The sequence below is a fragment of the Callorhinus ursinus genome, unplaced genomic scaffold (assembly GCF_003265705.2).
Source record: "Callorhinus ursinus isolate GAN/ISIS: 27379988/994484 unplaced genomic scaffold, GSC_fseal_2.0 scaffold131, whole genome shotgun sequence".
NCBI lineage: Eukaryota > Metazoa > Chordata > Mammalia > Carnivora > Otariidae > Callorhinus > Callorhinus ursinus.
Genome location: NW_027397193.1, coordinates 626,000 through 639,092, shown reverse-complemented (window position 1 = coordinate 639,092; position 13,093 = coordinate 626,000). Strand labels below are relative to the sequence as shown.

The window sequence follows — 13,093 nt, the reverse complement described above, 5'->3', positions numbered from 1 at the left end:
AAAGAAAGAAAGAAAGAAAGAAAGAAAGAAAGAAAGAAAGAAAGAAAGAAAGAAAAAGAAAACGGAGCAGCACCTGGGGCTCAGGTGGTTAAGCTTCTGACTCTTGGTTTTGGCTCAGGCCATGATCTCAGGGTCCTGGGATCCAGCCCCACGTCCAGCTCCATGCTCAGCAGGGAATCTGCTTGAGGATTCTCTCTGTCCCTCCCCCGACTTGTGCTCTCTCTCTCTCAAATAAACAAATAAATCCTTAAAAGAAGAAAGGAAACAAATAAAATGATCACAGCGTGTGATTACCATCCATTCCTTCATCACATGTGTACTGAGAAGCTACTATATGCCATGAGCTGTGCTAGGCACTTGAGAGCAAGTTTCCTTCTAGGAGAGGTGGAAGGGGAGATCAAAAATTAAAAGGAAACCAATGGATAAGAGACTTCCAGGTAGTAATGAGTGCTGTGAAGACACTACATGAAGGAACTGTAACACTAAAAGAGCTACTTTTGAGTAAGTAGTCAAGGAATACCTGTCTAAGAGGTGAGACCTCCTTGAGGGACACCAAGAATCCAGCCAGGCGAAAATCTTAACGGAAAGAGATCTGAACACAAGATAATAGCAAATGCAAAGGTCCTGGGGTAGGAACTAGCATGATGTGTTAGAGGAATTCAAAGATACCCAGGGAAGCTGGAGCACAGTGAGTGGGCCTGGGGGTGGGAGGTAGAAGATGAGTTAGTTCAGGGTAGTGAGAAAAGCCAGATCATGCAGAGACTTGTGAGTAAAGAGTTTGGATTTTGTTCTAAGTACAGTGGAATTCACTGAAGTGTTTTAGGTAAGAGAAAGATGTGCTCTAGTTTAAAGCATAGTGCTGGCTGTGGTGTGGAGAATGAATTGGAGGAGGCGAGGGGGCAGATATAGGCAGAGAGACCATGTAAATGAGACATGATGATGGGAGCAAGAATAAGAATGTTGGTTGTTGGGACACCTGGGTGGCTCAGCTGGTTGAGTGTCTGACTCTTGATTTCAGCTCAGGTCATGATCTCAGTGTTGTGAGTTCAAGCCCACAGGTCTGGCTCCACACTCAGCGCAGAGTCTGCTTGAGCTTCTTTCTCTCCCTCTCCATGCTCACACTCTCTCTCTCTCTCTCTCTCTCTCTGTCTCTCAAATAAATAAAATCTTTGAAAAAAATAATGTTGGTGGTAGTAATGGAGAAAAGGATGATCATATTGGGGATAAATTTTAAAAGTAGGGCTGGCAGATCTTGTTAATGCGTTGGCTGCAGACATGAAAAATTAAGGAAGCTTTTTAACATAAGCAACTGGGGTGGATGGTGGGCCAACTATCAAGTCAAGCAATACTAGTGGAGGAAAAGATCAGGGAGATTAATCAAAAGTTTGGATTGGTACCTGTTGAGTTTGAGGTGCCTACCAAATGCTCAAGTAAAAATGCCACTGCTAGAAAGAAACAAATAAGGTGATGTGATGGAGACTTATGGGAGAGGGATGGAGAGCAGTCCTCTCTTTATTCTTCCTCAGACTCTAACCTCATTCCTATGTTGAAAAAAATCCACATCAGATGAGTCTCAGTAGGAAATAAAGTTCTCCTTCCTGCCATAGAAACAGGAAGTTGAGACATGACTCACTTTCCCAGCTTCCCTTGCAGCTAGGGCTTGGCCATGTGACACAGGTTCAACCAGTTAGATGCAGCCAGCTTAGACCAGAAAGGCAAAGAAGCAGGTGCCACAGAGAGCGGCTCTGTGGGTGGCTGCAGTGGCAGCCTCCAAGACAGACAACACAGCTGAGAGTTGTACAATAGTAGCCATGATGTTCTCAAGAGCCATTGCTTGTCTTTATTTTTTGGCTGTGATTCTCACTGTGAGGCCATCTTTTCTGTTTCTGTGGTTTGCACAAACAAATCCTGAGTGATGGGAAAGAAGAGTTGGGCTTAGAGATAGTACTAACGAAAGAGCCTTTTGACATAGTGATATTTAAGTTGGGTTCTGAAGATTGGAGAAGAGCCAGCCATGGAAAGGACCTGGAAAGGAGTATGCCACCCAAAAGGAACGATGAATGCGAGGCTCTGAGGTGGGAAAAAGCTTAGTGTGGTCCAAGAGCTGGAAGAAGGCCTGGGTGGCTGGGGGTAAGAAGCAACAGAAAGAGATGTGCTAAATGAGGTCGGCTTCCTCAAGGAGCCAAGATTCCAAGCCACCGTGGCCAAGTTCCAAAGCAAAGACCCCGTTCACGCCTCTCTGTAGCCTTTCCCCTCCCCCACCCATGGAACTTCTTCTGCGCTGTTGCCACCGTTGTCATGGTGATATTTCACTCACTGTTTAGGCCAGGGAGGAGTTGGCGCGTCTTTGGGAGTCCCTGCTCCTCCCCGTGGAGGCCCCGGGCCAGGCCGAGATAGCAAGCAGGGGCAATGCCCGTGGTGATACCCGCAGCTGAGCGTAGCCAGGACACCCGCATAGGGGCTCCAGCATGGCGCGAGGCAGCCAAGGCCATCACGCAGAAGGCGCACCACCTGACCGACCGCTGCGGGCAGGAGGCAGTGACCATGTGGCAACCCAAGGACAGCGTGAGGGATCCGCACGTGGCGCGCCATCTCTGCCGCGCCGCCTACATTCTGCCCTGGCGTTTCCGCGTGGAGATGCTCAAGGGCGGTGGCACCTTGGAGAAGCCGCCGCCGGGCGAGGGCGTCACGCTGTGGAAGGGCAAGATGAAGCCCCCCGCCTGGCACGCCCGCCTGCCGCTGCCCATGCACCGCGATGCGTGGGCCCTGCAGACTGCAGAGGTGGTGCACGCGCACGCGCGCGGAGCGCGCCTCACCGCCGCCCGCTTGTGCCGCGCGCAGCACCAGATCAATGGACAGCTGCGGCTGCTGCTTCGCCAGCGGGAGGCTACGGACCGCAGGCTCAGCGAAGTGCGCAAAGGCCTGCTCATTAACCAGCAGAGCGGCAAGCTTCGGGGCTACCGGCCCAAGGCTGAGAAGGTGGGACCATCCTCCCTGCCCTCCCAGAGACCGAGGCCTCAGCTCCCGGATGCTCGGCCTGGGAAAAACCCCTCCCCATAGAGAGAACACCCACCTCCACCCCACGCCCCAGCTCCCATCGAGTGAGGGCACAAGATGAGGACGCTCCCAAGAGGAGGTGCCTCGACTCCGAGCCCAGAGGGTGAGACCCTCCCGAGGGGATGAGATCCTCTGCCCCCTTGCCCCAAAGAGAGTGTCTATTCCAGTCCCCCAACCAAGGAGAGAAAGTGGGACTCTGAATCAGACTAGATGAAATTCTTCCCAAAGGGCAACCACAGCCCTCAGCCCAGGTATGAAATCACCCACCCAGCCCCCAGGCCCAGAAAGTGAGACCCTCCCTAAGACCCTCAATGCCCCAATCCCAGTGAAAACACACCCAAAGCCCCCCGCTGACGAGAGTGGGTGATGTCCTGGTTCCAACCCATGAAACCCTCCTCAAAATGTTTGTGTGGTTTTTTTTTTTTTTTTAAGATTTTATTTGAGAGAGAGAGAGAGCAAGCAGGGGGACAGAGAGGGACAAACAGACCCGGCACAGAGCACGGAGCCCAATGTGGGGCTCAATCTCAGGACCTTGAGATCATGACCTGAGCTGAAATCAAGAGTCCGCACTTAACCTACTGAGCCACCCCGGCACCCCTCCTCAAAATGTTTTTTTTAAACCCCAAGTCCTCCCCTACAGCCCCAGAAAGTTAGAACCCCTCCCCAGGCCTCAACCGGGGCAGAAAAGAACGGGTCCTACCTACGAGTTGAGACCCTCAGACTCCAAGCCCCTGCACTTGAGAACTAAGTCCCCACCAGAGAAAAGAGTGAGACCCCTAGTCTCAGCCCTGGTGAAATCCTCCCCCTAAAGTGAAACTGCAAACCATCACCCCAAAAGTGGGGAACATTTTAGCCTCTCTAAGGAGAAATGAAACCCCCACACACCAGGTGGGATTCCTACTCCCAGCCCCCAAATGCAGATAGTAGGAACCCAAAAAGGCAACCCCTCCTCATCCCTATGATGAGTCCCCTGTACTTCTGGCCAGGGAGGGAGGATAAGACCCTCACCAAGGAAGGGGGACCCCCAGCCCCAGAGAATGAGAATAACCTTCCCCCGAGTTAAATCACCTTCATCCCATCTCACTGGACTCCTACCTATAAAGCGGAGAAGCCCCCAACCCTACTCTCTAAAGGAAAGGACCTCCCCCCCAGTGAGAGCCCCCTCAGAGTGAGGTCCCCAAAGGATGAGAGCACCCCCAACTCCATTCTCCAAACCCAAAGTTTATGACGTTAACAAGCCCTCTACTACGCTGGAAGGAGAAGTCTCCCTCCAGCCCCCTCTGGAAAGTGTGAGAGATTCTCTCCTTGTTTTCTAGGTCCCTGACAAAGCTGACAGTATGCTTACCTGGGAGAAGGAGGAGCTAAAGAGCATGAAGAGGAAGATGGAAAAAGATATGGAAAAATCAGAGGCCCTGCTCAAGGTTGAGAATACCTAGGGCCAAGTTGGGAGGGGCGGAGGTGGATCCGAATGGGTGAACTGCTCTAACCTTGGGGACTGTAGCCACAGCAAACCCTCAACCCACACCCCTGTCCGTCCTGCCCTGACACTCACTGTATTTCCACTTTATGCAATGGGAAAACTGAGGCTCTGGGAGATGGAGTTGGGCCCCAAAATAACAACGAACACCCCTTCTGTGCCAAGCCCTGTGCAGTCACTGAGTTCACTTCTTAAAACTCTCCTGTGAAACAGAAACTATGATCCCCTCATTAGAGATGGGGAAACTGAGACAGAGAGGCACAGGGCTAGTCAATGGCAGGGCTGTGGCTTCAGCTCAGGCGTCTTTTTGTTTTCCATCTTTACTGAGGTATAATTGACCATTTAAAATTGTATATATTTAACACAACTTGATGATTTGATATATGTATACATTGTGAAATAATCACCATAAAGAAGTAATTGAGATATCCATCACATCACATAGTTACCTTTATGTGTGTGTGGTGAGAACACTTAAGATCCAAACTCTTAGCAAATTTCAGTTATAAAATATGGTGCTGTTATCTACAGTCACTTCGTTCTACATTAGATCTCCAGAACTTAATCATCGTTGCACAACTAAAACTTTGTGCCCCTTGACCAACATCTCACCATTTCTCCCTGCCCCGCCCCAGGCCCTGGCAACCACCATTCTACACTCTGGCGCTCTGGATTTGACTATTTTAGGTTCCAAATATAAGTGAGATCTTTCTGCGTCTGGCTTATTTCACTTAGCATAATAATGAATCTCCAGGCTCATCTTTGTTGTCACAAATGGCAAGATGTCCTTTTTTAAGGCTGAACAATATTCCATTGTATGTATTTTATTGTATATGTTTTACATTATATATTATATATCATATATTCTTATTCTATATTATTAATATAATACATAATATATAATTACATAATAATTAATATTATAACACATATATTAATTATCTATTATTATATAATTTATAAAGTCATATGTCGTATTATATACTAATATATTCTATAACAATATATTATATGCTTTATACTGTATATTATAACATATGTACTATATAATGTATTCTATATATACTAATATATATTATATACTGCAATATAATACATAACATGTATAATATATAATGTATGTTATATATTAAGTATCTTTTTAATACATATTAATTAGAATTATATTTTATATATTATATCTCATATAATATATTTTTTATATAAATATAATATAATTATATTTTATATATTATATTTTATATTATAATTATATAATTTATTATTATAAATTTATATGGTTTCTATGATATAAAATATATAAAATAATTTCTATATATGATATTATATATAAATATACAATATATTGTATAAAATAGTACATATTATAATAATATATTATTTATTATATATAACTATTTTATAATATATTAAGATATCAGTGTTTTGATTATTAATACATTAATATTATAATGGCATATATATCACATTTTCTTTATCCACTCACCTGTCAAAAGGCACTTATATTGTTTCCATGTCTTGGCTCTTGTGGATAATGCTGAAATGAACATGGAGTGCAGATATCTCTTTGAGACCCTGATTTTCTTTGGATATATACCAGGAAGTGCCAGAACTACCTTATGATTCAGATCAGGTCTTGAGCCTAGCTCTTTACACTGTGATATGTGCTCAACTGTTGTCAGCTCCAGCCAGAGATGGTCTGTCACTACATCCTTCGCTCTTACAACAAGAATTTCTTTATGAGGGCGCTAACAGAGATGAGAGTGCGGCCAGAGTTGATGGAGCCTTTGGAACTGGTTAAAGTTAGCTGGCAACCTGTGTGTGCCTTTGACTCATCTATTTGACAAATATTAATCCAGTACCCTGGTGTCTGGGCACCATGCTTGGCATTAGGGACAAAGTAGTGAAGAGGACAGAGCTGGCCTTGCCCTCACAGACTTCACATAATAAGAACATTCAAATAAGAGACAGATCAGGGCAGTGGGTGAGGATGGAGGAGGAAATTTAGGAGCTGGTGCACCACTGTCCGTGGTTCTGAACCTTCCTTGTGCTCATCCCACCAAACCCCCAGGCCACGGTCATATTCCTTTAAATCTGGTGAGTCCTGAAAAATCCTTCAGGAAAGCCTGAAACTGACAAGGGAGAAGACCCTGAGGGTGGCCCCAGTACGGAAGGGCTTGCAAGAGAGAAAGGGGAATGGAGGAATGGGGAAAAAACAGACATAGATGGAAACTGAGAATGGCCACTGGAGAAAAATGTTTACAACCAAACAGACGTGTTTCAACTTGAGATCATGAATGCAAATTGGCACTCAGAACTTTCCCAAGGATCTTACCATGTGTCTCTAGAAGGCTTGTTGTCCCACTGGGTAAGTTATTTCATACTTTCTCTTCCTTCAAACCTCTCCAGCTCTCTGCTTTCCTCATTCTCAGTGAATGACCCCAATGCATGGAAGCCACTAAAGGGAACCTCTCTCATTATTCCCTGCCAATATCATAATTCCATCTACCTCTGCACCCACCTTCTCCCCATTCTCCTGCATCACCAATATTTCCATCATTATTGGATTATTCTCACCAGTGAACAAATGGAGAATTATTCTCTAATGGGTACAGATCTGTTTGGGATGATGAAAAAGTTCTGGAAATGGATAGTGGTGGTGGTTGCGCACAACATTAATGTCCCTGAACTCTACACTTAAAATTGTTAAAATGGCAAATTTTGTTATGTCTATTTTATCACCAAAAATAACCTCTCTGGATCCCATGCTCCCCTCCAGATATTCTCCATTTCTCTGATCCTCTCACTAGCCCATCTTTTCTGCACATATTGACCCCATCACTTCTTTTGGGCAGGAACTGGATCAGTTTTCCCCACTGCATTCCCCACTCCCTGGTACATTGCCCAGCACACAGGAGGGGCTTAATGAATATTTGAATGAGTGAATGAATGAATGAATGAATGACTTTTTAAAATCTACTTTTACTCAAATGGATGAATCTCAAAGAGATTATATTCAGCAAAAGATGCTAGACATAGGATACACACTGTGTGATTCCATTTATATGACGTTCTAGATTTCAAAAGCATTTTCTTGAAGAGTCAGGTAGTAAATATTTTAGGCCTTGTGCAAGATGCAGTCTCTGTTATAATTGCTCAATTAGGCCAGTGTAGCACAAAAGAGTCAGAGACAATATGCACATGAATGAGCATGGCGGTATTCCAGTAAAGCTTTAGTTACAAAAAGAGGCAGCCAGTCCATAGGCCGCAGTTTATGGACACCTTAAAGTACAGGCAAAACTAATCTGCAAGGCAGCTTAGTAGGGAGGAGAGAAGGGGCACCAGGGATATTTTTGGGGTGATGGAAATATCCTATATTTTGATGAGGGTGGTATTTGTATATGGATATATATATATTTATACATTGTCCATATATATTATGTATTTATATATTATGTATTTGTAATACATAGATATGTATAATACATAATATATATTTATATATGTAAATACATAAATATATATATTATATATAAATACATAATATATTATAAATATATAAATACATAAAAGTAAATACACAATATATACAATATATAAATATATAATAATATATATCCATATATAAATACATAATAAATATATATACATTTATATATGGATATATATACACACACAAAAGACTTGTTTTAATATATGGATATATATATGGATTTATATGGATATATATACAAAGACTTGTTTTAATATAACTCAAATAACTGCAAGTATCAAAGAAATGCAATATGCTTCATTTTATAATGGTGGAAGTAGGGTTTGGATGGGAGTAGGAGTTCAGATGAGATAGATGTTGGTGGGGGAGATACTCTGAGGACAACAGAGGGCTCCTGATACTAATAAGAGCAGAGGAGGAGAGACCCTGAGGCTAGGGGAGGCGATCAGTCCTGAATGCAGCTGAGGAGCAAAGGGCTGGTACAGGAAGAGTATTGGTGTAAGTTCAGCCTACACCTCTCCTCTTTACAGGTGGGACAATTGAAGGGAGGTGGGGGTTTTCTTGCAGTGCCAGAGCAAAGCCAGGCACAGAATGCAAAGGAAAATGACACCCAGAACAAGGAAGCTACCACCAGCCCCTTCTGCTCCTCCCCTCTCCACCCAGGGATCATTGAAGGCTTCTGGACAGGGGGAGGGGTGTGGGAAGTGTCTGAGCTTCCACCTAGAAATCAATTCTTTCTGCCAGGACCCAGAACTGGACAGGGTCAGTTTGGAGGTGGAAAAGTTTTGCAGCCCCCAGCAGAGAAATCGCTTCCAGCCACCTCTCTCAATCTCCCCACTCACACTCTGCCTTTTTCTCTGCCCCTCTCTGCTTCCTTGCCCCCAGGTCCTGGCGTCCTGCCACGACACTCTAGCCTTCTGCTGTAAGGAGAGGCTCCAAGCTGTGGACTTAATGAACCAGCCACTGGATAAGGTTCTGGAGCAGGCTGGCCGCCACTCCTGGGTGAACCTCTCCCGCGTCCCTTCCCTGCGCACTCAGGGCCAGAAAACGCCTCCCCCAGACCCTGTGGGCACTTATACCCCAGGTAAGCCCCCACAGAAAGGAGCCCACTATTGTAGGTACCCTTGGGTGCCCACTCGGCCTCCACTTCTCAGCCACTGCCTTCCCTGGGGAATTCCTCCCCCCCAGACCAAGTGAGAGGGCTGAGAGCCCATCTCCACTGAAGCCACGTTCTTAATTAGCTCTTGCCCTTGCACACTCCTGCTTCCCACACTCCTGTGGGCAAGCACTCCTTCTGTCAATCCGGGACACTACTTATACCAACTCCACCAACAGCCTCACCCCTGGACTTGCTCCAAGTCCTTCAGTAAACCCCCTCGCCCAGGGGCCAACACAACCTGAGAATAGAGAGGGAGACTCAGACAGCCAGGATCGGTCTCCACGGGTGACCCCACCCCGCCCGCAGAGTGCGCCACGGCGCTGTACGAAGCCAAGCGACTGTTGATGGAGTCCAAGGACACCTTGCTAGAAATGACAAAGAACGAGGAGGACGTCCAGGAGCAACAACAAGAGATAAGCGATCGCGTGTGCGCCTCGCTGGCGCAGAAGATGCGTGAGACCTTGGAGCTGAAGGTGGGCGCGGCAGGCGTGACTCCTAGTTGGTGGCAGGAGGCTCGGGTGGACTAGAGCTGACTACGGAGATGGGGACGCGGGAGCAGAGGAGCCCGGAAGTCAGTGTGATCCCTCTGTGCTCCCACCCACCCAGGAAAGAATGAATATGACCTTAGGACTAATGAGGGGAACTATCCATCGGTGCACGAAATTCAACCAGGAAATGTACATCACTCGTGGCCTCATCAAGGTATGCTGTGGCGCAAGAGTGTGAGGGGGTGGGGCCGGGGTTGTTCGCCTAGCCTGGGCCTCACTGCTCAGCACACCGCACTCCACCAGGGTCCTCTGTCAAAACGTCACCTGGAGACTCGAGAGAAACTGGATAGACCTCTGGTTCGAGTGTATCAGAGACACGTGGGCACCCAACTCCCCGAAGCCTCCAGCCTCGCCCAGGTATGCCCCTCGGTGGCCCCTTCCACACCTTCCCGCCCTCTCTAGTCGCAGCCCCACCCCGGTAACACCGCTTCCTCAAGTACACCTGACCCAGGTCTGCCAGTCCTTCAACTCCCGTCCAGAAGGAGGCCCTCCGGTACCCACACCTGTCTCAAAAAAGTCCCCTCAACTTCTACCCTCCTCACCCCCTCATGATACGGCCCTCTTTCAACCTAGCTCTTTCATGCACTCCTCGCCCAGATGCTCTCCCACATCCCAGGTCCGCCCCATCCCTCACTCTCCAGGTGCGTACCGCGCCCCACGCCCAGTTCCGTCTTGTCGCAGCTTCTCTTTCAAGCGCGTGTTGCGCCCAATCTCTGCGAGTCCCGCCTCTCCTCCTGTGCTCCCTCCTGTGTTCCATCCCAGGCTGGGACCTTCCGCAAGCACACGTGGCCCAGGTGTGCCCCTCCCCTTCTGAGGTCCGTCCCTTCTTAAAGGTATGCTCTTTTCACACACACACACACCTGGCCCAGGCGTGTTAGGCCACCCCGGACAGTGCCCCGCGGCCCTTGCTCCGGCTCGCCCGGCCCGCAGCACGGTCCCGCCCCCTCCCCAGGGCACTGACAAGCTGCAGCGCCACATCTCGCACGTGGGAAAAAACCTGAAGGAGCTGCTCGCCACGCACAAGAACCTCACCGCGAGCCTCAACTGCAAGAAGATCGGGTATGAAGTGGACTACAATGTAGTGCGCCTGCGCCTTCGCCAGCGGCACCCGCACATGTGCTACGAGCAGGCGCAGCGCCTGGTCAAAGACTGGGACCCGCGCACGTCGCGCGTCGAGTCGGATGCTGCCACCAAGTGACACTCGCCCCTTGCCCCAGTCTTCCGGCCCAGTTCTGGCTGGACATGCTGAGCAGAGACTTACAGCTCAATGGCTCTCCCCCTCGCCTGACCTACCCTCCCTCGAAGCATCCTCTAGAACTATAATTAAAAATGACAATACTTACCACTTATTAAGCACCTACTGTATATCAATCATTTACCCTACAATACGTTATGGGCAGTGTATCCTGGGAGTTAACAGGCTGGACCTGGGCTCCAGATTTCTGGGGTTCAAATCCCAGCTCCCCAGTTTCAACAGTGTAGCCTTGGGTAAGTCACTGTCCCTCTCTGGTCGCAGTGTCTTCACCTGTAAAATGGAAAAGTATTACAGCACCCACTTCAAAGGCTTGTCATAAGGATACTGTGTAATGGTGTAGAATGGTGACTGCCCAATGTTACACAGCTAGTAAGCAGAAGAGCTAAAATTTTAATCCCTGCATCTAAAGCCTGCACTGGGAGCATAACTTGAAGCTCCCCTCACTCCTCCCCTTTTAGATGAATGCAGGTTCCCAGCCCACTGGCTGCCGTTATTAACATTACACACACACACACACACACACACACACACACACGTTATAGAACATAACTACCACAAATAATGAGAATCAACTGTATTTGCAAAGGTGTAGGCAAGGTAGAAAAAAACCTCAATGGATAGCACAGTACCAAGGTGCTGGTAATTGTGGAGAGCCACACTTGCCACTCCTAAATCTGAAAGAACAAGGTAATCAAAAGCAGCCAGCCTTGCAGTGCTGCCATGTGGATGCTGGGGAAATAAATGTCCCTACTCTCCTCTCTCCATTGGCCAGTGTTCCCTATTGGTTGAAGCCAAAGAGAAAGGGCACCTGTGGGTGCAGTTCATATATCCTTTAGGGCACAGAGCTGCCACCACCCTGTTGATTTTTGAGCCTCTTGCAGATTCTTCCTGGGGCTGGAAATTCTTCTTTTCTCTGCATCTTTGTCCATTCATCAAGCCCCAAAACTTTGCATAGGAATGCAAGTACTCCTTTTGCACACAAAACCTTACACGCTGGGTTGCAATCTGCCACCTTCATCCTTGCTGACACAGCCCCAGTTTGTCACCTCTGCTTACCCAGTATTCCCCAACAGTGATTGCATAATCCCCTCCATTGCCTCTGAGCTGAGATTTCGGCTGCTGCTCCAGGTCACATCATGAGCACCTTTTAAGACTCTCAGTGACACCAAAAGGTGGGTGTCATCGTCCCATGGTATTAAGGAATGCACTTGTTATGATGAGCACTGGGTGTTGTATGTAAGTGATGAATCACTAAATTCTCCTCCTGAAACCCATATTACACTATATGTTAACTAAAATTTAAATTAAACTTGAAACAAAAAATAAAATAAATTATAAAATAAAATGGGAATAAAAAACATCATCCCTAAAAAAAAGGCGGGGGGACTAAAACAGTAGTTTTCATCCAAAAGAGGTTGGATGAAAACAGTTTCTCAACCAGAAGCGATTCTGCTCCCGACCAAGGGATATTTGTCAATTTCTGGAGGCATTTTTGGTTATCACAACTAAGGATAGGGGCTAGGGGCTAGGGGATGCTGCTGAGTATCCTGCAGTGCCCAGGGTAGCCCCCGCTATGACAAATAATAACTTGGCTGAAAATAGTCAATTGTGTCAAGGTTAAGAAACTCTGGACTAAACTCAGTGCTTCTCAGAGTCATCTTCAAAGTCAAAAAAAACTTTTAACAGCTTTATTGAAGTATGACCAACAAATAAAAATTGCATATGTTCAACAAGTACCACTTAATGTTTGATATATGTATATATGGTGAAATGATCATCAAAATCAATTTAATTAACATATCCATCACCCCACACTAGCTACCATTTTCTTCGTTTTTTGTATGTGGTGAGAACACTTAAGATATACCCTCTTTGAAAATTTCCAGTATACAGTATAATAGTTAATTATAATTGCAATGCTATGCATCAGATATCCAGAACTTACTCATCTTACATAACTAAAAGCTTGCATCCTTTGATCAACATCTCCTCCACGTCCCCCTCTTCCCAGTCCCTGGCAACTATTATTCTACTCTCTGCTTCTATGAGTTTGTGAAGCCAAAAATTCTTGAGCAAATCGCAGGAGGAAATACAAGATGTTGAG

General features: G+C 46.6%; 1 protein-coding gene across 1 annotated transcript; it reads left to right on the top strand.

Annotated features, from left to right (window-relative positions):
- Window positions 1-2,329: 2,329 nt before the first annotated feature.
- Window positions 2,330-11,083, top strand: TEKTL1 (tektin like 1). Its single transcript, XM_025864830.2, has 7 exons — window positions 2,330-2,979; window positions 4,374-4,478; window positions 8,913-9,111; window positions 9,493-9,659; window positions 9,793-9,888; window positions 9,978-10,091; window positions 10,687-11,083. Exons 1-7 carry the CDS (start codon window positions 2,410-2,412, stop codon window positions 10,930-10,932), a joined length of 1,497 nt encoding a protein of 498 aa, XP_025720615.2. The 5' UTR covers window positions 2,330-2,409; the 3' UTR covers window positions 10,933-11,083.
- The last annotated feature ends 2,010 nt before the right edge of the window (window positions 11,084-13,093 follow it).